This window comes from Girardinichthys multiradiatus, chromosome 7 (assembly GCF_021462225.1).
Source record: "Girardinichthys multiradiatus isolate DD_20200921_A chromosome 7, DD_fGirMul_XY1, whole genome shotgun sequence".
Classification (NCBI taxonomy): Eukaryota; Metazoa; Chordata; class Actinopteri; order Cyprinodontiformes; family Goodeidae; genus Girardinichthys; species Girardinichthys multiradiatus.
The window spans coordinates 39,184,011-39,209,313 of NC_061800.1; the positions used below are offsets into that span (position 1 = coordinate 39,184,011).

General features: G+C 38.5%; 1 protein-coding gene across 6 annotated transcripts in view; it reads left to right on the forward strand.

Annotated features, from left to right (window-relative positions):
- LOC124871242 (partitioning defective 3 homolog B-like) overlaps positions 1–25,303 on the forward strand; it is a 318,482-nt gene that overhangs the window by 266,538 nt on the left and 26,641 nt on the right. For 5 of the 6 annotated variants that reach the window (XM_047370389.1, XM_047370385.1, XM_047370388.1 and 2 more), the window contains one exon: positions 19,676–19,752. The exons of the other annotated variant lie outside the window; for it this stretch is intronic. In XM_047370389.1, the coding sequence (XP_047226345.1) occupies positions 19,676–19,752 (77 nt within the window). The remainder of the gene's footprint in view (positions 1–19,675; positions 19,753–25,303) is intronic. 6 annotated transcript variants of the gene reach the window in all.

Consider the following 25,303-nt stretch of genomic DNA (forward strand, 5'->3'; position numbering starts at 1 on the left):
TTTGTGGTTTTTAGATGAACTTCTTGAGAAAAAAAAAAATTCTCCCATGATCTTCAGCTCTGATTTTACAGTACTATCATGGCTAGCTTGGGATAATTTGTTGGTTTAAATGTAATATGAATAAAATAATATTTTAAGCTGAAGACTGAAACTGAAGACACCAAGATAATTTTTACATTTGCAGTTTCAATGGAGTTTAAATATGTATTTTAGCCTGGATGGAACTGTGAGGTAGACACAACAAACATGAGAGACAGAGACGGGTTAAAAAAAAGACAGAAGTTAAAAAGAAATTCAAACTGAGGAAATGGCAGGACTGGGGAGGTCAAAACTTTCATAAAATTAAATGAGATAAAAAATATATAAGGAAGGCACAAAAGTGTCCCCAGCCATCATCAAGCTCTGACTGGAGCCAATCATCAGAGAGACGAACTGAGTTTGTGTGAGAGGCGGAAGGAAAGAGTGCCACTTTCATCCTATTACAGCTCCATCTAACCTTCCACTAAAGCCACCTGCTCCCACTGTCACACAGTCATAATCTCAAACACACACACAGACGCACACACACACATTCATGCATCTTACATTTGGAGTCTCATATCCAGATTGTACATTGAAACACATTCCCTTGTGCCAAATGGTATAGATGTTGCTGAGCAATGTAATTCCGGTCTTAATACTGCACAGAGATATCATAGAGAATTAAATAAATAAATATGAAAATCCTGAAATTCAAAAGCAGCTGTGCTTTTCCCTCTTAAGCCACTGGCACAATAGAAACTGGGAAGCAGGTGGAAATTCAGCCTTCCCTCATCTTTTCTCTCTCAGCCTTCTCTCCCATTATGTCTAGTCTTCGTCAGGTAATTGTCTCCCCTTTAACCTGTACCTTCTTTGATTCTTCGAAGCTTCTGTCTCTATGACTTCCTTGGCATTCACCTGCCTTTGTTCTGGCTAATCCTCAATGGAGGAACTTTTTTTAAGCCGGGAAGTTTGGGATAGAAAGGAAGCACAGATGGGAAGTGGGGGGTATAGGTAAAGGGATATACTATCAGGGTGGCAGGGAGGAAGTGGTGGGGGGGGTTGGCTTATAGGAATCCAAATTATCTTCCTGCACTTCTCCAGCTCGCTTTCTCTTCATTTTTGGCCCTTTTCCCTTCCTATGTGGCATCTCCCGCGAGTCTCTCCTCCACTCCTTTTCGCTCGTCTTATCAGCTCCACACCTTGCGCTTTCAAGGACGAGCTTAACTGTTAAGAACACTAAGGACTGGATAAACCTGTGTGTAAGTGTATGTGCATGTGTGTGTGTTGGTTTTAAATGTGCATCTGTTTTTGTGCTAATAATTTTCCGTTGTGTCTGTGTCATTTAATGGTATGCATTAAATATGGTGGGCCTCCACGTGCCTTCTCTACTTGTCTGTGTGCTTTCTAGGGCTTTGCAGCAAAAACTAATCCTCTCCTCTCTTCTATCGCCCTAATGTACCTTCCCTCTTACTATCATTTATTTATTTACATCTTGCTTCCTTTTCCTAGAGCACCTAATTTTCTCCTGTTTTAAATTTTACTTCCAAGTGCCTTGGAAAAGTATTTACACCCCTTGAACTTTGAACTTGAACACATTTGTATCTTATTCTGATTTAATGTCAGACCAACATAAACCAGTGCATGATTGTGTAGTTGAAGGAAAGGCATACATGTTTCTTTTAATTTCACAAATACAAATCTGAAAATATGGTTTCTTAATGTATTCAGTTCACGTTATTCTGAAACCCCAGAATAAAATCTAGTGCAACCAATTGCGTCGCGAAATCTCTTAATTAGTAAATCCCACCTATCTGTATTTTGATGTCAGCTAACAATACATGTGTTCTGTAAAATCTGGCCTGCAACTACTAATCCTTGATCACAGCTGAAGAAGCGTACTGAATGAGAGGCTACACCAACATTTTCCTGAACAAACAGCATCATGAAGACCAAGGACCACCGCATACAGGCCAGAGATTAAGTTTTGGAAATGTTAAAAATACTTTTTAAGTTATAAAACATTATCCCAAGTACTGTTCACTCCATTATCAGAAACTAGAAGCAGTATGCTACAACTGCAAGCCAACCAAAACATGTCCACCTAGACCTAAAGGCCTATGGTAACCTTGGAGGATGTGCAGAGATTCACAGCTCATGTGGGAGAACATTTTTACTGGACAAGTAGTATTTGTGCACTTCACAAATATGCCCTTTATGAAGAACTGGGTGTAAGAAAATCATTGTTAAAAGAAAGCCAGAAGATGTCCAACTTAAATATTACTACAAACCATGCGAGGGACAATGTAAACATGTGGAAGAAGGAGCTCTGCTGAGATGAGACCAAAATTAAACTTTTTGGCGTACATGCAAAACACTTGGCAAGGGAGGAAAACGTTCACTGTACACCCCCTGAACACACCATCCCTACTATGAAGTATGATGGTGGCAGCATCATGATGTGGGGACTTGAAGCTGGTCTGGGTTGATTGGAAGGTGGATGGAGTTGATACAAATGCACACCAAACTTTTCAGATTTATTTGTGTAAAAACCTTGTAAAACTATGGATCCTTATCATATAACTTCACAATTATGCTCTACTTTCTGTTGGTCTATCACATAAAATCCCAAAAAATTGCTTGTTTATGTTTGTAATTTGAGAAAACATGAAATAGGACAAGAATACTTTAGCAAAGTGTACATGCCTGAGTTACCAAATGTTTTAAGAGATTAAAATAATTTGACCTAATTTTCTAATTCAGGTTAAAATGTGTTGCTTCCAGCATGAAAACTATTTGGAGTCATTAAACCTAATCTCTTTGATTTGACCTAATAATACTTCCCCTCAGTTTAGGAAAAGACTGAAAAATGTTTGCCATGGCTGTCAGTTGAACCCTTGTGGGGAATAAATTACCCGAGGCAATTACAGACTTCCGTGTTGTTCTTTTGTGGTAAACCAGCAAAGCATATCTGGTTTCAGGATGTGCGCTCTTGGAATTTAAAAACACACCACTCAGGTTTCCTAAAGAAATATCGCTTTACGGTTTTTCATACAAGTGTTTATACAGTCACAGAGGGAAGTCTCACATAGATTTGCTACAGAAAACAGTTTTTAGTTTGAAAACGTTTTTTTTTTTTTTGTTTTATGAACTTTTTGACACCAAATTATGTGAGCGAAATGTTTGAAACAGCTTGAAAATATTTTTCTGGTCAAAGTGACTGAAGAGCAGAGATCCCACCATTAGTTTGCATGAGTGTTGCTTAAACAGGAGACGAGTTGCCAAATGAACGTCAGTCATTGAATGGCTGTGCATATTCAGCATCAGCTATGCCGCCTTTGGGATATCTGGAGATTAACCTTGGCCAGGTTTGTTTGGGTCAGACAGGATCAGTACATTAGATTTTATTGTTTTTTGTACAACAAAGCAAAAATACTTATTCTTTTGGTAAATAATAATCAAATAAAAAATAACTGAGGTGGTTTGATGTTCAGGAAAATTTTAAACTGAATAGATGTGGGTTTTGTCAATTATTTAAAATAGTTTTTTTTTACATTGTGAGATACATGGCAGGATACACTTGGACAGTATTTTGAGTTTACAATGCACAGAAAATATAATGGCTACTTTTTAACCCCATCTTATAAATTTATAAATTCACAACAGTGGTTATAGAGTAATTTGGCATTTGCTGACCAATGTTATTCCCTTATTTGTAACTATCTAGTTTAGATAATTTACCCATTACAGTAAATATTACCATTGCTGTTCTCTGCTTCAGCACACATGCAGTACACTGGCCCTCGAGGACCAACTTTAGACACCCTTGATCTAAACACTGGGTTTTTACATGTTTAATCCATTGTAGAAATATCTGCAATAAATGCATTGTTAAATTTTGTATTTTATATTTTAAAACTAAGTAAAGATTAGAGAACGCTGCAAAGCGCTGGCAATAATTTTTTTACATGAAAATGTGTAGAAAGCTTTTAATGGAGGTTCAACAGCAAATAAATATCTTATTATTGCCGCTTTCACTGCATATTGGATTTCCAGAACTACAGTTGAGAAGATGAATAATTTAATTATTAGTTTTAATTTAAGATCTTTAAAAGTGTTAGTATTGTTTATTGTTTTATTGTTTATCCTCTGTAAAATCCAAATGTGATTGCTAGAGCTTCAGCTAATGTGTTGCTTTTTGGCACTAGGAAGCTTGGGATGCTATCAAATTAATAGCTTTCAAATCCCACTTAACAAAAGCCAATTTAATTTGATTACTGGTTGTATTTTCTGATTTGTATGTGAACACATACAGAAATGTATTAGCCATTCTTCCATTTACTTACACACGTACCATAAATGAGTGGGATATGCTTTGCATTAAATAGTATTAATAGCTCTATTCACGGGGGATGCTCTAAGCTGCAAGCTTTGGGAAAAATTGACCTTCTGTGGTCTTAATTGTACCAAAGGCTCAACACTGCCGTGACATTTAACTGTGCTCCAGTCTTAATTCTTATCGTTTTATTCTAGTGCTTTGCTGACATTTCAGTAGGAGGCGGCTTTGGAGGAAAGATGATTGGTGCCTCTTTGGCGCTTTGAATAAATGAGCACATTTGTTCCCATTGTTTGAGTTTTTCAGTCTCTTTCTCTGCCTTGCATACATGATTGAGAGAGTTCATAGTAAGATGGGAAAAAGGCATTGGATGATGTACTGGCTTTTACTATGGTAAAAAACTTACAAGGAAGCATCTTGATAACTTTATCAGTTAGCAACTGGAAGTTTCTGATTGTTTACTATGTAAATTTAAAAAACATAGATTTTCAAATTGGGCTGCACGGTGGCACTGTTGGGAGCACTGTTGCCTTGCAGCGAGAAGGTCCTGGGTTCGAATTGCCGCTTGGGGTCTTATTGCATGGAGTTTGCATGTTCTCCCCATGCATGCATGGGTTCTCTCCAGGTACTCCAGCTTCCTCCCACAGTCCAAAAACATGACTGTTAGGTTAATTGGTCTCTCTAAATCGGTCAGAAGAATGCATGGTTGTGTGTCTCTGTGTTGCCCTGTGATGGACTGGAGATCTATCCAGGGTATACCCCACCTCTCGCCCGTAGACTGCTGGAGACAGGCACCAGCTCCCCCGCCACCCTGTACGGAAGAAGCAGGTTAAGAAAATGGATGAATGGATTTTCAAATAAGACCTAATGAATGAGCCTTTAACAGTTTCTTCTTCAGCCGGCTAACATCAATCTTTCTCCTTAGTGCAAAACAAATAAACATATTAACAAAATATTCTTCTCATGGCTGATAAACATTGTTTAGGTCAAAAAATATATGAACTGATTGTCATAAAAAAAATCTTATGTTATAAACATAAGCAAGTGTCTACTTGTTAGACTGCAGATGGTGGAGTGACTCTCACCCGTTTGGTCAAAACAGATTCATTAGAAGACTCATGAACTATGGAAGGAGCTAATTTGAATAGCTGTTAGCATGTGCATAGGTGAACTTGTGTGTGAATGTGAATAAGCATGTTCTTGTGAGGGCACTTGTCAAGTCTCTTTGCTTTAGTGCTACTTTGTTAAGAGGCTGAAGTAATTAGCTGAGAAAAATGGAGGGCTTTTCACTAGCAGCTGCAATTACTGCTTTCTGTAGCAGGACTGAATGGATAAATAGATGGAGGAAGGAGTGGTGTACTGTATTAGATGAACAGGGCAGGATAAATAAAGACTGGGTTGGCTGTGGATGCAAGGTTTTGGTGAATAAATGAAAATAATTGTCTGTGGATGCTTAGGTCCGTGAAATATGTGTAAAAAAAGAAAGTCTAAACTGATCAAAGAGTAAATCATTGAAAGACTTTACTTTTCTTTCTAAATGATTAAATATGATAATAAAGCCATGATTTAGCCAGGATGATCCAATGAGGTTTAACATCTCTTCTACTGAGCAGTCCTGGTCAATAAGTCACCGACATTACACACATAAACACACAAGATATTTGTTTCTCTCCTGGCACCCGGTTTTCATTATTTATGTTTTAGACCAACACCCTTAGTTCATTGTGTCCCGCAGGGGTCTGTCTTAGAACCACTACTTTTCATTCTCATTATCAATAATGTTGACCATGACGTCACTACTTAAAATTTCCGTTTTTAGATTGATGATACAGTAATGTATAGTTCAGCACTCTACTTGGCTGTCAATTCAAGTCAAATTCAAAAATACTTTATTAATCCCAAAAGGAAACTAAATAGCTACACTTGACAGTTGACTTTTAATGCATTTCAGCCACAGGCAGAAAACATAATTTTAAATTCATACTCTTAATCACATATTCTGCCTTTTAATTCATTTAAGAGCTGAGTTCTTTATTAAATGACCTGGAAATTAAGGATATGATCGCTCTGAATATAAAAAAAGACTGTTTGGTGACGTGCAGACGGAAACATCTGACTGTAGATGTTTTGCCTGATTGATTCTGGCGTAAATACTAATTACGTTTTTGTGTTTTGATTGTTGTAACTGGGTTCGTTTTAATCTTTACTTCTGCCTCTCTTGCCCAGGACTCTCTTGAAAAATAGATTTAAATCCCAGAATTTTTTTTTCTCCTGAAATAAAGGTCGAATAAAATGCATAAAAACAAGAATGAATCCATGATATGGGTTTTCAGACCAGTGAGCAAAAATGTCAGATTATTTCCATTCCTGGGAAAATATTAAAAACTAGATTGCTGATCTGGCGTATCATGGGATTCAACGGGAACAAGGAGTTCTGCCAGAATAAAGACAATTTATAAAGACAATCCTGATCAATTCTGGCATTTAGTTTCCTGGAATTCATTTTTCCAGAGCTCATTAAAGGTCCAACCACAACATTTTAATCAGGTAGAGAATTAGACTTTGATTCCTTTCCTTTTCAGCTGCTGTTCTGTAGCTTTACTGCTGTTTTCAATTGTTATCCTGTTTATAAACTCATTTTTATTCAAGATTTGGCTGTCAGACAGATTACCTACATTACATTTGACTCTAGTACATTTTAACAGAGAGAGGAATTCTTGGTTGACTCAAATCATTAGCCCTCCACAGCCATGCCTGACTCTTGGTATTTGGTGTTTTAGTTCATATTTGTGTTGTTGCAGTTTGACCAAATATCTCTACTTTGCAAAGTTTAAACTGAAGACATTGTGTAATGTCTTGGTTTCTGTTGTTATTTGGTTTCAGGGAGTAGGGGCTTTTTCTTGGCAACCTTTCCAAACAACAGTGGTCTTATTCTTTTTCTTGTTGCACTGGCATACTATAAAATAATAACCAAATTTGCAGAGGCATCCAATGAATGATCTTTCTCACTTTAAACTGGTTTTCAGTGGCCTTATCACATCCCCTGGATTGATGGACAGTGAAAGTCGCCTCTCTAAACTACTTGCTGATGTCTTTCCCCCCTTGGGATAGTGTTAACCAAGTTAACCAACTCTCCATAGAGTTAGGCTTACATTTGCACACTCAGGGTAATGACCTGTTTATCAAGTTCGGCAAATGACTTCTAGGTACCCTTTAATTTAGAGTCCCAGTACCATGTTTTATCCTTGATGAAAATCAGATGTATCCATGTCAAGTGTACATTTGATAGCTCTGTAGATCCACAATCCTGAAAAGATAACCAGTGTTGTTCCTTAACTTGTTTTTCTTTATTATTATCTGGTGTTTAAATAAAATGAACATTTTAAAAGTGTGACAGAATTTTTTTTGTTCTGTTTTTGTAACTGTGACCTTAAGAACCCTTCAAATTAGTCACACCCCGGACACATTTAGGTTTAAATTAATCTTTTTATTTGATCAATGTATATTTTTTGACTGGAAATAATATTCATATTTTGGAGTGGCCCAGCCTGGGTCCCGACTTAAATCTGATAGAAAATCTCTGGAGTAGCTAAAGATTAGGGTGATGGTCAGGAGGCTTTCCAACCAAGAGTTGGAACTCATTGCAATAGGTAAGTTGTCAAAATACCAGTGGAAACTTGCAAAAAGCTAGTCAGCTATTATAAGAAGGGTTCAATTCAGTTTCAATTCAGTTTATTTATATAGCGCCAATTCACAACACATGGCGTCTTAAGGGTTTGATTGCTGTAATGCCAGTAAAGATTTTTCCATTGTGTTGAGAAGGGTATAAATAATTTTTGACATCCTATTTTCTATTAAAATAAAAACAATTAAACTGATACTCATTTTACATTGTCTTTGTTTTGAGAGATGCATGTCCCCTTTCCTATCAGAAATAAACTTCTTATTTGAAATAGAATTATTTTAAATCTGAATCTACCAGGGGTATGAATAATTTTGGCCGTAACCTAAAGTTAATACCCTGTACCGATTGGATCAGCACATGTCTTCTTTTAATTCATGTACAGTAAGGATAACCTTTAATGCACTGCTTTCATGTTTTAGATTTTGTTGTTAAGAATATTAAAGTATAAAATGGAATGTTTTGTCAATTTGCAGGAGTAATTACCTGATTTTAATGGACAATAATGTTTTCAAATATTTTTTACAGTATGAAATATCAGAACCTTTTGGATCACGTCTGCAATGGAGGAATTACCGGTTTATGTCAATAAAGATAATTTGTAGTTCAGTGGTGCCCTTTTCTGTTGTAAAACTACATATTTTAGTTTATAATTCCTTCCCCTTATATACAAATATGAATGTTACATAAGGTGTACAAACACAGGCATTTAATACACGACAGAGGACATGACACATGCACAAAGGAAGAGTAGGGAGTTGCTTTTTAAATGAGTCAGGACAAAGTGCTGGCTGAGCAGAAAGATATGACTGATAAAGGTTAGAACCAGCCACCCCTCATTCATTGATCTCTGTGAGGGCGGGAGGCAGAGCAGGAGGAAGGGATGAAGATGAGCTAAATCTTCTCTTGATTTACAGAAAGACAAAAGGACAATTGGATTGAAAGACTAGTATTTAAAAGCGAGTTGCAGATGTGGTCGACATGATTTTCGTTACGTTTGATAGATGCATAGACTTTAATAGGATGGTACTATGGGAGTCGAATAGTGAAGCTGTCAGTGTTTTATAAAGATTATTTTGGTTGTGTGTTTATTGATCTTCTTTCTTTCTCTGTATTTTTTGTCTGTCCTTTCTTTCTGGTCTGTCCCCAACGCTGGTCCTGAATTCATCACACATGCCTTGTTTCCTGAGTCGTTGCCTTAGTTTACTCAGTTTGAGTGAGGAGCTTTCATCTAGCCATCAGGAGCATGAATTGGAGATTAATTTGGCTCTTTTAATAGTTTGTTCTACCAAATATTTTTCCAGTATGTAATTACTGAACAAATAGCAACTGTAATGAATTTCAATGAAAAGAATTTGCAGCGTAAGTTTGAATGTATTTATTTATGTATTTATATTTGTTTTAATCCATGTGTAAACATGTGGTTTAAAATCAAAATCTACACACTCAAAAACATGTTCCTAGACACCCATAAGCTTCTGCCACAATTCTAGCTGGATATTTGACCACTTTGCCTGGCCGAATTGGTGCAGAATATTTAGACTGGTTGGCTCCCAGGCCTTTTAAGGCAAGGCGAGTGTATTTGTATAGCATATTTCAGCAAAAGTACAAATCAGTGTGCTTCAACTACAAAAGAATAAGGAAATTGGTGGATTAAGTATAAGCCACCAATTGTTTGGCTGAGGTCAGAGTCATTACAGAAATTTTACTTTCCCTGACTTAACCTTTCCAGAACCAGTTTTGATGGGCCTTTGTGGTCATTGGAACATTTAAATTTAAACTATCCGGCCTAATTTGTCAATCTTATATGAAACAAAAATGGTTTAAACTGACATGAACAGTACAGGTACCACCGTGGTTCAAATTCCTTCTGGAAAAAAAGATTTGGAGTAAGTTTCATCATAGATTGAGGTATTTGGTCACAGTGACAAAAACAATGTTTAGGGAAGTCAAGGCTTTCAAACCTAAGAACGTGATACTAACTGACTTGCATGGTGATGGTAGCATCATGCTGTGCAAGTGTCTTGCTACGAAATGTAATGGTGCATTGCACTAAGTGGTTGGATTAATAAAGAAGGTATACTGCCCCCTTAAGGGCAAAACATACTCGGGCATATTTGACTCCGTGGAGTCTGGCCTCAAAGCAAACACCCGCCGGACTTGTCTGCACAAAGCTAAATTTTTATGACTACGTATGCATTGTCACACAATAAACTGCTCACGGGAAGGTTTCCACATCGAACTGTTTTATATGTGGCACACTGCTCCGAGCAGTTGGTCTGGAGTAGGCACAGCATCACTGCCACTCTGTCCCGCACTGACCGGTGTATTCCCCTTCTTCGGCCCTAGTAATGTGGTTTAATGGCCTTTAATACCACCTTCTATTTTTTGTTTTTTTGTTTTTCCAAAGCTACACAGCAAATTAGCTTTGGTTCCCTGTCCGATCACGCTATGGCAGAAATTGTGGAAAATCTAGGAACTTTTCACCAGAAAGTAGGAAATTGGACTCTTTAGCTTTATCTCTAATCAACAGATGGTTGAGTTTGTGTACAATTTGGGTTTTCCAACTGGTTCTGGAATGAATCAAGTTGGCCAACATGAAGCTTTCGGGGGGCTGACCTCAACCATACTGACTGTTTAAAAACAGGGTGTGTGTTTTCAGCTTTGCTTCATTAAATTTTCTTTCTTCCAGTTATGTTGCTGACAGTAAAACTCCTTTCATGACAAACTTTAATTGCATTTGTTTAATGTTTTCTCCTCATCATCTCTTTTGACATCCTGTTTCAGTAGCTCTTTTGGATGGTCTTTATAGTTCAGTAGAGTACTTTCCCTAAGCCAGAGGACTCCTGATTAAAGTCCACTGGGTTCCTTTTTTCATTTTGTGACAGAAGAGGAGTTCGACTAAGAAGCTGGAGGAAGGATAGAGATTTTAAATAAGTATGGTTAAAGGAAGGGATTTCACAGCACTCATAAGAACCTTTTATTTAGCTTGAGCAGGGTTGGTTAATGAAGAGAAATGATTAAGTCTGCGCTGGAAGCGATGTAAGTACGAACAGTTGGGGAGATGAAGAAGGAAACAATGAAAGGTGCCACGAACAGAATCACAAAGAGAAGAAAGACTCACTTCACAGTTTGGACAAAGTTTTCTCCTTTAAGAAGTATGCATCTACAACACGCTCCCTGTCCATCTAAGGTCTTTTGATATTCTTGAAACAGCTCAAGTGAAAAGGACTGGACTATGGATCTATTATGTGTGTGCTTCATTGTATCTGCAGAAAAGAGAGAGAGAATGAGAACGCCTGAGTGTGTGTCAGTGCTGAAAGTGATGGGTGGTGTGTTTTATGGGTAAATTGAAGGGTCTGTTAAAAGGAGAGAGATGAGCCACTCTTACAGTGTGTGTGTATGTGTGTGGGTGTGTGTATGTGTGTGCTTGCTCTCTCTCAGCATCAGTCTCTTCTGCTTGATTTCTGTGCTCTCCTCCCTGCCTCTCCCCTGCTCACTATGCCGTGAAATGGTTTTTCACTAGACCATTACCCCTACCAGGGCACTACTGTGCTGCCACAGGACTCTGTGAGTGAGAGGGAGTGTGTTAAGGTGTGTGTGAGTGTGTGTTTGCCTGGAGAGAGGGAATGATGTGCGTGTTTGTGTAGCTGCACTTGAAATAGAAAGATTATGATTTTGTTTTGGTTTTTTTTTTCAGTCTGTTGTAAAGATGAGTTGTGCACACCTTGTAGTACCTATGTTTGTGTGTATCTGGCTGCATGTGAAGAGAATAGTGTGTTCTTTTGTACAGTGCCTTTCATATTTTGATAGTCCAACACAGGGTAGGGCGTAATAGTGGAGTTGAAAGAAAAATGACAAATACTTTTTTTTTTTTTTTTTTCAAATAAAAATCTTTGGCATGCATTTGTATTCAGCCCTGTTTTATTTTGATGCCCTTAATATAAATCATGCTACCTTCAGAAGTCACCAAGATAAAAAGGATCCCTGTAATTTCTTGAATCTCAGTAACCATCCAGATTTTTGTGAAGACCTCAGAGGCTTCTTAGAGAACACTGGTAAACAAAAAGCATCATGAAGACCAAAATGAAACCAGTAAGGTCAGGGATAAAGGTCCAGAGAGATGAAAGCACTCTTAAGTTATTGTTAACAACATCCTTAGCTTTAAAGATTTCATGTATAACTGTTCAGTCCATAATGATAATAATCAGAGAAGAAGCCAAAAGACCCTGGATGAGCTACAAAGAGCCCCAGCTCAGGTGAGAGAGTCTCTAGTCATGCATTCAACAAAGCTGACCTTTAATAAAGACTAACAATATTGATGAATTGCTGAAAAAAGTAATACATGTCCCCTCTGCACTTTGCCACAGCAAAAATGTCTAAAAGATAATCTGGTCAAATGAGATCAAGAATAAACATTTTGGCCTACACGTTAAACGCTGTGTGTGAAAGAAAACATCCTTGACATTCCCACAGTGAAACATAGTGGTGGCAATATAATGCTGTGGGAAAGCTTTATTCAGCAGGAACAGGGAAGCTGGTTAGATGGAGTCAAAGGGTGGTGAAACATCTGAAACTAGATTGAACATTCACCTCCCAGCAGGACAGCAGCCCTAAAGGGCTTTAAAGATACAGTGGGGAGTATTTAATACACTGCTGATTTTGCAGGTTTTCCCACTTGCAAAGCACGTAGAAGTCTTTCATTTTTATCACAGGTGCCCTTCAGCTGTGAGGGATTGAATCTAAAACAAATATTTAGGAAATCACATTGTGTGATTTTTAAGTACCGTATTTTCCGCACTATAAGGCGCACTTAAAAACCTTTAATTTTTTCAAAAAATGACAGTGCGCCTTGTAATCCGGAGCGCCTTATATATGGATCAATTGGTTAATTGGTTGATCCATACTGGTTGTACACGGCGCTCTGTCAAAATGTTTCAGTACGACTGGTAAACTACAAAGCCGCACCGCTTGCAGCATTACGGCTACCGTAGTCAGGGGTGTCGCCGAAGTAATAGCGGTAAACACCTGTACTGTGCTTACTCCTAGTCCAACACCACTTGTGTGTGTATAACGTTTGAATGTACTGTTGCAGGAATTGCCTGAACTATATGTGATTAGAAGCTCAGTGTGTGGGGTGTATGTTTCGTGTGTGTGTATGGAAGATGTTGACATTACTCCTCCGGACAGAGGTGGCGCTGTGTGCTGCCGTAGCTGAGAATCAAGAGTGAAGGAATGACGTCGGTATTATTGTGTGTGTGGGGTGGGTAGAGACGGCGATCGGAGCAGCGGTGTATGAGTCTGTAAGCCCTGTGTTTTTACGTGCTGCAAAGTCATTAAAAAGAACCCCGAGTCTCGTCAACAACTCAGTGTTTTGATGCTGTTTCTTCATGCTCAACTCAGCAACGTATGAGTGAGGGAGTTAACCCCGAAGAAACTAGTAACTTCGGCCTTGGAGAAAGCGTCTCCCCTGTGTCATCAGACTACGGTCAGGGGACAGAAACAGGAAAGGTTAACAGTACTAACGTTTGATTTAGTGCATCAAACTGTTTCTTTTACGTGTTTACTGAATCAGGGAAAAGTTCCCTTTCACGTTTTAACTAACGTTTGATTTCAACTTCAACTTCATAGACTCCAATGCATTCCTAACGTGCGGTTGGCTCTATTCAATAGAATTCTATGTAGAGGAGACCTTACCATGAGAGTGAATGGAGTTATCAGAACGCTGGTTTGTAGTGTATTAATAAAGTTTGACTGACTGACTTATCTGACTGTTTTGTTGACATTCTCTTTAGCACAGCTCCATCTAGTGGATGCATAACGCAACCCCAGTCAAACGTTTGACTGCAGTAGCTTCTATTCTATGCGCCTTATAATCCGGTGCGCCCTATGTATGAAAAAAGTTCTAAAATAGGCCATTCATTGAAGGTGCGCCTTATAATCCGGTGTGCCTTATAGTGCGGAAAATACGGTAATTAATTTTCATTTTATTGCATGACATCAGTATTTGATCTGCTAACAACCAGTAAGAATCCCAGCTCTTACAGGCCTGTTAGTTCTTCTTTAAGAAGCCTTCCTGTTCTCCACTCATTACCTGTATTAACTGCACCTGTTTGAACTCATTATCTGTTCTAAAGACAACTGTCCACACACCCAATCAAACAAACTCCATCCTCTCTATAATGGCCAAGACCAGAGAGCTGTGGGAGGACATCAGGATAAAATAGTAGACCTGCACAAGGCTGAGATGGGCTACAGGACAATAGCCAAGTAGCTTGGTGAGAAGTTAACAATTGTTGGCGCAATTATAAGATGACGTTCAAGATGATGTCAGTCTCCCTCGGTCTGGGGCTCCATGCAAGATCTCACCTTGTGGGGCATCAGTGATCATGAGGAAGGTGAGGGATCAGCCCAGAAAAACACAGCAGGACCTAGTCAATGACCTGAAGAGAGCTGGGACCACAGTCTCAAAGAAGACCATTAGTGTTGGAATTATGATTATTGGTTGATTAATCTTTATCAATAATTATAATTAAAAATCATAATTTGACAAAATTAATTTCTTAACCAAAATCCTAATTTATGAATCGAGACCAGAGATGTCTTCTGGTGTTATAATTGTGGCTCAACGCCTTTGATAATTACAACCGTTAAATACTCAGTAATAATTAATAACTATTACCAGAGATGTCACTGTTTAATCGACCGTTTCTGCCGAAACGTTTGGAACTTCAACCTTATCTTGACTGACGAAACACTCTTGCACAAAATAAACACAAAACGCCTTCTGTTTATCTATGTGAATATTTATTAAATCACAGCCTGATACAATCCTTTCTTCCGATTTAATAATCTTCACCTACTCAAACATGCAAATTTCTACACAAAAGGGGTAAACTATCTAACTAAACAAAATAAAGCAAAACAGCAGTGTGGGATCAAACCAGCAGTTATGGCAAAAATGATAATATGACAAAGGGATGTGGTGGTGAGTGGAGGTTGGGGCGCAGCTCAAACTGTAACTCAGTTATACTCAGTCATAAAACCTCCCCCAATGCTGGGCGAGGTGAGCAGACAAAGGGTTATAAAACTTTTGTCAGCAAGCTAGTAAGCAGTAAGGTTGAAGACAAAGAAAATGGGGAATTTCACCATGAGGTTATTTTAACAGTCCAGTCTCACAGCGCACCTGCGGTTGCTCTCAGGTGTTCAGTAACTCCGCAAAACACACACAAAGCTGGGTAGCGCAGCGGCTTCCAGCACAGCACATCAAAGTTTCAATAAAAAGGTTACATGCACATATTATTCAGAACACATTAGATTAAATAGCGAATCTCATCGCACTAAAACCTCCTCTACCCTGCCCAGACTTTCTAAGAAATAAATAAAAATAAAGGATGGGTTTTACTTGTCGTTGTCCTCCTTCTGAGCGAGGTTGAGAGAGAATGGGGTGGAAGTTGGAAGTTAATGTGCGTCCACAGTTAACTTCAGGAAAAGCGGTCAATCTTCGTCCTTTGTCCTCGTTGGCAAAAAGGGAAAATATGAGCTGACCATCAGCAGTCGACTAGAACCAAAACAAGGTGGCGATTTGTCTCCTTGAAACTCCGTGGTTTTTTTTTTAGTTACGTGTTAAGCTCACGTCTTCGATCGGCAAAGTGAAATTTCTGGCCTTCTTATTCCAGAAACCTCTTTTATGAATTTTGCGTTGCCCAACGAAGGAGAATAAATGAAACCCACTCGGGACTCTTCTCCAGGTGATGCTTCAGATGTTGGTAACCGTGTCACGGTCTCCAGCTGAAGGCAAATGGTGGGTCGTCTCATCCTCTGTTATATAGTTGACGGTGGCCTCAGGGCTGCGACGTCCCTGTCTTATCAGCCGCAGGGGCCGACGGGATCTGTAGGAACGGACTGTCCCTGGATACAAAATGGCCGAAAACGCCAGGAGGCCTGATGGCGTCCAGCAACGTGCAAATGGTCCAATATTCAGCAAACAAGTGGTCCAACATTAGTAACACACTACGCCGCCATAGATTAAAATCCTGCATCGCACACAAGGTCCCCCTGCTCAGGCCACGCATGTCCAGGCCTGTCTGAAGTTTGCCATTGACCATCTGGATGATCCAGAGGAGGAATGAGAGAAGGCCATGTGGTCCGATGAGACAAAAAAATTACTTTTTGGTCTAATCTCCACTCGCATTGACCTGAAGCACACAGCCCGAACAGCTAAGGAGTGGCTCTGTAAGAAGCATCTCAAGGTCCTGGAATGGCCTAGCCAGTCTCCAGACCTAAACCCAGTCAAATATCTTTGGATGGAGATGAAAGTCCGTATTGCCCAGCGACAGCCCCGAAACCTGAAGGATCTGGAGGAGTGGCCTAAAATCCCTGCTGCAGTGTGAACAAACCTCGTCAAGAACTACAGGAAACGTCTGATATCTGTAATTGCAAACAAAGCTTTCTGACCCAAAAATTTATAAGTTTTTTTTTTTTTATGTATCAGATGTGTATGTTATGCAATAAAATGCTAATTAATTACTTAAAAATCACACAATGGAATTTTCTGGATTTTTGTTTTAGATTCCATCACTCATATACCTATGATTCAAAATTAAAGACTTCTACATGGTTTGCAAGTGGAAAACCTGCAAAATCAGCAGTGTATCAAATATTCCACTGTAAAGTTTAGAATCTGATTTAGGGTTAGTGGCCAGACTTGAAAAATTATGCTCAGAGATGTTCTCCTTCTGATGTGAGCTTGAACTAATTGGCTCAAATAAATGGGGGAGAAGTTTAGTCTCTGGAAGTATAAAGCTTGAAGCTGTAATCAAAGCAAAAAGTGGTTCTAGAAATGTTTGAAAGTAATGTGCCATTTACCTCCTGCTTCACAATTATGAGGTACTTTCTGTTGGTCCATCACATCAAAACCAAGTAAAATACATTAAGGTTTGTTGTTGTAATGTGACAAAATGTAAAAAGAAACTTATGTGGTATCTATATAACTCAGTTGTCAGTGTTTGACTTCTCTATTTTTTTTTTCCTCCAAAGCAAAACGAGTGATTTGAATCCTTCAAACGTAATGATCATACTTTATGTTCAGTAGGTAGAACTTAGCACTGAATCTCATTTACGCAGTACAACCTGAGGCTTCCTTCACAAACCGACATTTGAAATTTAAGTGTGTTTCTTATCAGATATTTTATTTGAATAAGTTCAGCTTAACTTGCCACAGACAATAATTTTGTTTTTTTCTTGAATTCAGCCCCGCTCAACCTACAAACTAGTTCACAAACCCACTTCGTGTTGGTTCTAAAATTTAACTGGTTTAGTTTTTAACATTCAGAAAAGCTATTTTTGCTTTATTAATATGCATTCTACAAATTTGAATAAAGTGTCTGTTAAAATATTTCTTGCACCACTTCCTGTCAACTTGTTTGCATTTTTCACTTGTTTTCCTTACCACGTTTCTATGGCTTCACCTCTTCGTCATTTCTCACAGCCTCCACCACATGATGCAACTCATTCATCTGCTCATCTCTCCCCATCTCGAGTTCCCCCCTTAACATCTTGTTTAAATTGTGCCGTTAATATCATTTTCACCTCCCCACACCGCCGCCCTTGTCTTCACCTCATTCACTCTCTTGTTTTATAAGTCACCTCTCATCTCTTTCCTCTCCCTTTGCCCCTCCTCAACAGCTTCATAATTTCCCTCCTCCTCTGTAACTCATTTACTCCAGTCTCATTCACTGCACCTCTCTTTCCTCTGTTCTTCTCCATTTAATGCCTTTTCATTTTTCAGCTCCATACCTCTATTCGCTCTTAATATCCCGCAGTTTCTTTACCTGAGATATTGAAGCCATAAAGACAGGTGTTCAAAAGAAAGCAGGGCCAGCAAATCTGATTTTTATGCCTCCTGGCATCATTCCCCTGAATACAGATAGAAGAGGAAAGGCAAAGAGGGAGAGCAAATAGCTCAGCTCTTTGATATCAAAATCTCAGCGTTCTGTGAAAGAAGGAGCACCAGGCTTTCTTTAAAACCCCCACCTTTTTGTCTCCACCACACCTCACCTCATATTATGTACTCTTAAATTTATTTCCCTCTGTCCTTCTTTCTTGTGCTGTGATTACAGTGCTATACAAACGTATTTTATTGGATTACAACCTCAAACTTCAATGGATTTTATGTCATCAGCACAAAGTAGGAAAGTGATAAATAATTTTCAATTTTTTATTTACAAATAACAATCTAAAAGTGTGGCGTGCATATGTATTTTGCCCCCTTTATATATGAATAATCCAGTGCAACTATTTGCTTTCAGGAAACTACAAAGGTATATTTTAATCTCAGTATAAATACAGCTGCTTTTTGAAGGCCTCAGACATGAACAAACAGCATCATGAAGACCAAGAAATGCAGCAGACAGGTCAGGGAGAAAGATGTTGAGAAATATAAGCACACTGTTTCCATAGTGCAACATGGTGGTGGTGGTATCATGCTGTGGAGATGGCTTTCTTTAGCTGTTACAGCAGGGAAGCTGGTTAGAGATGGTAGGAGCATGGGTCTGCATACAGGGCAATGCTACATTACAAGCTGAGACCGTATTAAATTGACTGGGGAAGAAACTGAGGGGGCCAAAAGCATCCTACTTGTTTCTGGATTGTATTTTTAAAGTGTTTTGATTATTAATTATGCATCATTATCCTTCCACTTCACAGTTAAACACTACTTTTTGTTGTTTATTCCGTACATTCCCAATAAAATACCTTAAAGTTTCCAGATTTAATGTTACAAAATCCAAATAAGATTTCAGTGGCTGTGAACATACATGCATAGCTCTCTAAGTGCAAGTTGTTAGTTTTACAAACATCATCCATGTACATTTTGGGTAAAATTACTGTTCTACTTTCACAAAAGTGCAGTTAAATCCATTTAATGAGCACCAAGACCAGTTTTTGTGTATGTCTGCGTGTGTTTGGCCAGATAAAGTATGTTGATGTTTTGGGTTTAGCCGACTTCATTTGGGAGCGCAACGGCAGCTGGAATCCCTCTGCTGAATAGACCGGAGTATTCTCTGAGAGAAAGATTGTGTTTGCATGAGAGGAAGAGGGGCAGAAAACGGGAATATGTGAAGAAGGAGAAAACAAGATGATGAGGGTTAAAGTGAGAACCAGTGAAAAGAGGAGGTACGACAGATTGAACTGTCAGCAGTTTGGATTAATCTCTCCTTTTTTCTTTCAATATGGAGATGAGATGCGGCTCTCTTCATGTGAAACTAAGTGTGTGTGTGTGTGTGTGTGTGTGTGTGTGTTGTGACGGAGAGAGAGAGAGAGACATAATATTTTAAAGTAACCTAATCTTGGAGGGGGACCCTTTCCATCCCCCCACACCAACAAACTTCAGAAGACCTAAATCCCTAAAAACTAGCCTTTGTTGGTCCTAAATCACCACAGTATCACAAGCACACCCAAACACGGAGAAAACGAGGGGCTTATGGTTGTGCATCGCACATGCTTCCACACCCAGTTTTAAAGTTTGTTCTTACTTTAGGCCCAGAGACTGTTGGGTTTAATGTAGGATGCTGTTCTAGTGAGATATCAGAAGTTCAGGATTTAACTATTTCCCCAAACTAATGTTCTTTTGTGTTCAGTTACCAGGCAGAGGGACAGATCCCCGTCTGACGCCACGATATGAAGAGGTGGAGCGTCAGTATGCCTCCTTACCAAGGTACGACACTGTTTCCCTCCCTTTGTGAGAAGCTTCAGAACCCATCTCTGTTCTGCTCTTTTCTTCCTCTGATTAAATCTTTGTGTTCTACTTTTTTCCCAAATGTCTCTGGACATTGTCTCAGATAGGGAGTCACCTTCCCTATACTCTTGGGAAAACAAATATTTTTGACAGGGCCAAAAACCGATCCCTTATTCCAAAATCTGCTTGCCCTCTGGAGTTTTTTCAGCTCTTACAAAAACTGTTTAAAATCTTTTTGAATGCTTTGCTGTGGCAGCTAGATGAGCTCAATTCTAGTGGGCATTTAGTGTAGCGTATTGTTGGAAAAACCTAAGCATATATAGCTTTTAGTCATAACTCTTATAGTTGTGGTAATAATAGGAGGAGGGGGATATGATGGTATTAAATCATGAAGGTTTGGACACGATGATCAGACCAGTGAGGTTTTCATTTCCATTTTCTTGAGCTTCATGAAGTAGATTTTATGTTTATCTTTTTAATTATTATACAATTTGTTTTTATATTTTCTGTTTTCACTGCTTTAGAGGAAAATAGATTCAGTTTTTAAGTTTTTTAAACATTGCTTTTTATTGATATTATCAATTGTACTTGACACAATTTTTCAAAAAGGTAGAAATTGATTGAAATCTTTTGGAAAATCTTGTTTGGTCTAAATTGCCTGTTATATTTTTCTCCAAGGGCTATGTTTTTATCCAGGGAAGCTAGTTTTTTTATTTTTACTTTATAATTTTTATTTATTTTTCTTCTGTGCTTTGTTAGAGACAATCTCACAGTATCATACATAAAATATGATTTTAATAAAATTATGTTTTAAAGAATGATCTGCTGAATAAAACCAACCTTCTGGATGACTAATTCTCAACTGTGTCTCATTAGCTGCTTTTATTTATTAAAATAATAGAAATATTATTAAAGGAAATGGTAAAATATTTAAGGAAATATTTTGGAAAAGAGCCAAATCTTTCTGGAGAAATTCGGCTTAATGGTGTTATCAAATTTAGTAAAATAATGTTTAGGAACTATTATTTACTAGCTTGAAAACTAAACCTTTCTAGGTAAATATTCTTTAGCAGGCAAGCACGTGTCCTAAGCCGTTAGCAGTTAAAGCTAACAAAAGAAGCTGATGGCTTAGCACTAGAATCAGACACACACCTTTAAAATACCGTTAATAAAAGGGTTAAAATGCATGAGCGCGGACGGCGCGTTATGGCCGATCTTCTGTTTTAAAATCACCCTTTAAATAAAGTTTGTATTAACTTTAAAAACACACAAACACAGAACACAACCTGAGCACGTGTGCCGCAGATATTCTGCTAGCACTAAGATAGCTGAGTTCAATACAAACAAAACCAAACTTCATAAAATGAAAAACGTTTAGATCATTTCATCCTAACTCCTTCTCTCTGCCCAAAACCTAACCTCATGAACCGTGCTTAGGAGTTGTGAAGTTTGAAGAAAGCTCTGTGAACAAAGGGTTAGCTTCCAGCTAACCTCCGGAGCAGTGGCTGGGCGGCCCGTTCTGTTCGCTGACCACACTGCACGTTACCACGATGATGCGGTCCTCCTTCCGATCGGGAACACAGTTTGTTTCTGCAGGCCTCAGAGAGAAAGTCAAGCCAGGCTTGTACCTTAATTCCCGTTCATGAATGAATCTACCGGATACACAGACAATGATTCATTTGTACTTATCTTAGTGCATATGATCGATGATCGTATGACACTCTCGGATCCAGTTTGAAGAGTTTATGTCTTTTTGCCAGCAAAGAAACATTAGCACGCTGCCTCCCCTATCCTGGTCCCGCAGAGGAGCAGTGGAAGAGATCGGACCATTGGAAAGGGGGGTGCTTTTATACAGCCAGTGGCATCATGGGAAGTCCGCTGCTACCCCCTCTCTTCCTCAGTTGCTGGAAGTCGGTTAAATGCAATTTATTTTGAAAATTCCAGAAAGGTTTGTACCGGAGTTTTAATGTTGTTTCCATGCCTGTGGGTCCCAACACGAATTTACAACATTGCTTCTTTCTTTCTCAAAGCTGCAATTTTCTTTTTTTCCTTCCCTTATATCCTCAGATTATTGTTTTCATCCAGTCACCCCCTTCAATCCCTCTCTTTTCCTGTTTGCTATTCACCCAATGTGATATCATACTTTGATGTATATTTGCTATGTTCTTTGCCATATTTAAGCCGGATGCGGTAATGCATTTAAACAACCCTTTAATTGGCTTGAAACTACTGTATCCTAAGCACGCTACAAGCAGGGGAAGAAGGAACCTCAGTAGAAAGAAAGGGGTGTTGCTGTTCCTAGCTTCTTTTCACTTTGTTGTACTTGCTGCTGACTACCAACACCTCTGCAGACTAGCAGATGCTTGTCGTTGTTTGTGTCTGTCAGTAAGAGTGAATAGGCAGGTTGAGCTAAAGAACAGAACTTTGGGACATTAAAAAGTTTATTGCCAGGTTCCCAACCCTGTTAAAATAGTGAGGGACGGGTATTTCGCACCTCTTTTGTCAGTGTTTGTGTCTGTGTGTGTGTGTCCAAGATAAAGAGGGAGGGTGTATCTGCACGGGTGATGGCTTTGGCAGATGGGGGTGAGAGCAGTGATGATAGTTTTGAAGTCTGGCTTTGGTATCTGAAAAGCCTTGGGAAACTGGACACATTTGCACACACTGGCATACTTTATGTCCTGCATTCCTGTTTCCACTTAGAAACTCGTGCTGCTATTTTTACATACTCCTCCAAATCCACACATATATCAACACTTGTTTTATGATGCAGATCTGACTGAAGAGTCATATATTCTTGAAGAAAACCTGTTAGAGGCTGCAAAAGACATTCAACTGAGATGGAGGTTCACCTTCCAGCAGGAACAGCCACAATGAAATGGTTGACAATAAAGCATATTTGCATGGCCCAGTCAAAGTACAGACCTAAGTTTAACTGAGGATCTATGATGAGACTTAAAAATTTGTGTTAACAGATGATATCCATCAAGTATGACAGAACTGAAGTAATTTTGTAAAGAAGAATGGGCAAGATGTCCAGGCTTTAGATGCACAAAGACATAACATATCCTAATAGTCTTTCACCTATAATAGCCATAAAGTATTAGATTGTAGTTAAATGAAATGTGAAAATGTTCTAGTTGATTAAATACTTTTTCAAAACAACTGCAATACCTACTTACAATAAGACTCCGCTAGGGAAAGAAAACTGAAATATCAAGTTTCTGTTCCCATGTTAAGTTAATCAAGAATAGCAAATTATTCCAGCATCCAAAACGGGCGCAGAAGTAAATCATATTTTGTAATCACACCCAAGCTGTTGACCTCATGAAAACATATTATTTTTCCACCTGACTAAAGTAGAAATAGCTGGAAGGCCATGTGTATCTAGTGTCTGTAAGTACACCTGTGTACGTTATGGGTGGCTCCTAAGTCCATGTTCCACAGTTGCTGTTTTGAGCATTTCTATTATTTCGAAAAAAAAGTCCTCAAAAAGCTGTTGGGCTGCTTAATCAGGTTCGTTTGACTCAACATCAGTTAACATTAGTATCCAATAGATTGAGTTAGTAGGTGTGAATTTCTTTGTGCATGTGTGTGTGTGTGTGTTCTTGTACTTGTCGCTGAGTGGAACCATTTTTCGTATTTTTATCGCAAAGTGAGGACATTTTGACAAAGTGAGGACATTTTCCTGGTCCTCACTTTTTCAAATTCCATTCTTGGGACAGGGGTTAGGTTTAGGACTAGGGTATGAATTGAGTTATTGTTAGGGTTAGGGTTAGGTATTAACTGGTTAGGGTTAGTGTTAGGGTCAGGGTTAGGCACTAAAAATCAAGGAAAATGAATGGAAGTCAATGGAAGTAACCGAAAAGTCCTCATAAAGATAGTAAAACACGGATGTGTGTGTGTGTGCGTGTGGCTGGGAGACAAGGTTTTGATGGCTCTAAAATTAAAACATGACCCTGCAGTGGATGAAGTTTCCCTGCCTAAAGCGCAAACACTTCTCCGCATAAACTGTCAGCAAATGTCACTGCTTGAAATAGATAGGTGGACTGTTTCAGGGTAAATTGAATATTTTGCTGCCCCATAAAACTGTTCACTCTTTTACTACTGAATTCAGAAGATAGGGACTCTAAAGTCAAATTCTCTCAAAGTCTCTTAGTGCTTTTAAAATTAATGCATTAATATGTTCAAAAACACTTTTGAATGAAGAAACTGCAATGATTAGTGCCAAAATTAAAAAGGACGAATGGTTAAAATGTTATTAAATAACCTTTATTATTAAAAGTAGTTTCTGAATGCCTCACTGTTGATAAATTAACAGTTGTATTGCACTAAATGAAACTAATTGCAATAAGAAACCTTAAGAGTGATGGTTTATCATTAATTATTCTTACAAAGAAATTACTTTAGAGTTTTATTCTGCATTTACTTTCTACCCAGAAGTTGAAGAATTTCCATGCTCCAGGTTGGAGAAACTCTCCCTTGATGTAAAAACTCAGTCGGATGTTTCCCACAAACATAGATCTCAAAATTCAATACTCCTACCACGTTTAAAAATCTAAGAGTAGTTTCTGTGATTGAGTTTGACTTTTTCTCTTTCTTTAGTTTTTTCCCCTTCATGAAACGTTGTGTCTGGTTAAATTATACACAGAGTGCTGCAGGACGTCTGATTCATCTGTTTTGAATTACAAAGAAATCATTGGTGAGACTACTACCACTAATCTCTACCCGCTACTAAATGTTTATTGACACTTTACTCAGACGATTCTCATTATAAAAGCTCAAATGTTGGTATAACATACAAAGCAAACATAATCCAAGCCAAATATAATGCAATGTTGAAAGCAAAAACAATTGTGATTAAATATTAAAGTGCCGGTGACATCAGATTTTTGTGATTAATCCAATTACATTTATGGAAAGGAAATATTTTTAGATATTTCAAAAAGTAAAATCATGGTGCGGAAATGAGCTGTTGTTGAGATATATGGTCATAAATTTCACTAAAAAGGCATTTCCAGACTACTCCTTTGCGCTCTTTTATGACGTAGAAGGGAAACCTCGGCACGTAAACTGACAGACGGCAGCAAAGAATCTGATATTTTTTTAGATATATTTCAGTCACCATCAGAGAGAGACAAAGCAGAGTCAGAAGAAGAAAGTCAGCTTTCATCAGATGGTGCTGCGGTGTGCTGACGGCCATCTGATTCAACCAGAGTCTATTTTTGCCGGATGCCGGAGCACGGCTGGACTCAATATGCCTGAATCCGCACCACCAGGAAACAGAACCAGCACAACATCCGAATGCAAAATATTACAAAATTTATCATAAAACTAAAGGTTTTTTCCATACTATGTTTACTCCCCCAAAAATCTAAATATTCTTGAAGCTGTCATTTTTAATTTACGATCATTATCAAACTCCACTCCAGCCAACCAGCACATGCCTTGCCTTTCTAACCTCCACCCAGTCTCCTGATCTATACCTTCTGAAATAGGTGCAACCAACACTATTGATTGTGTAAAAGTCAGT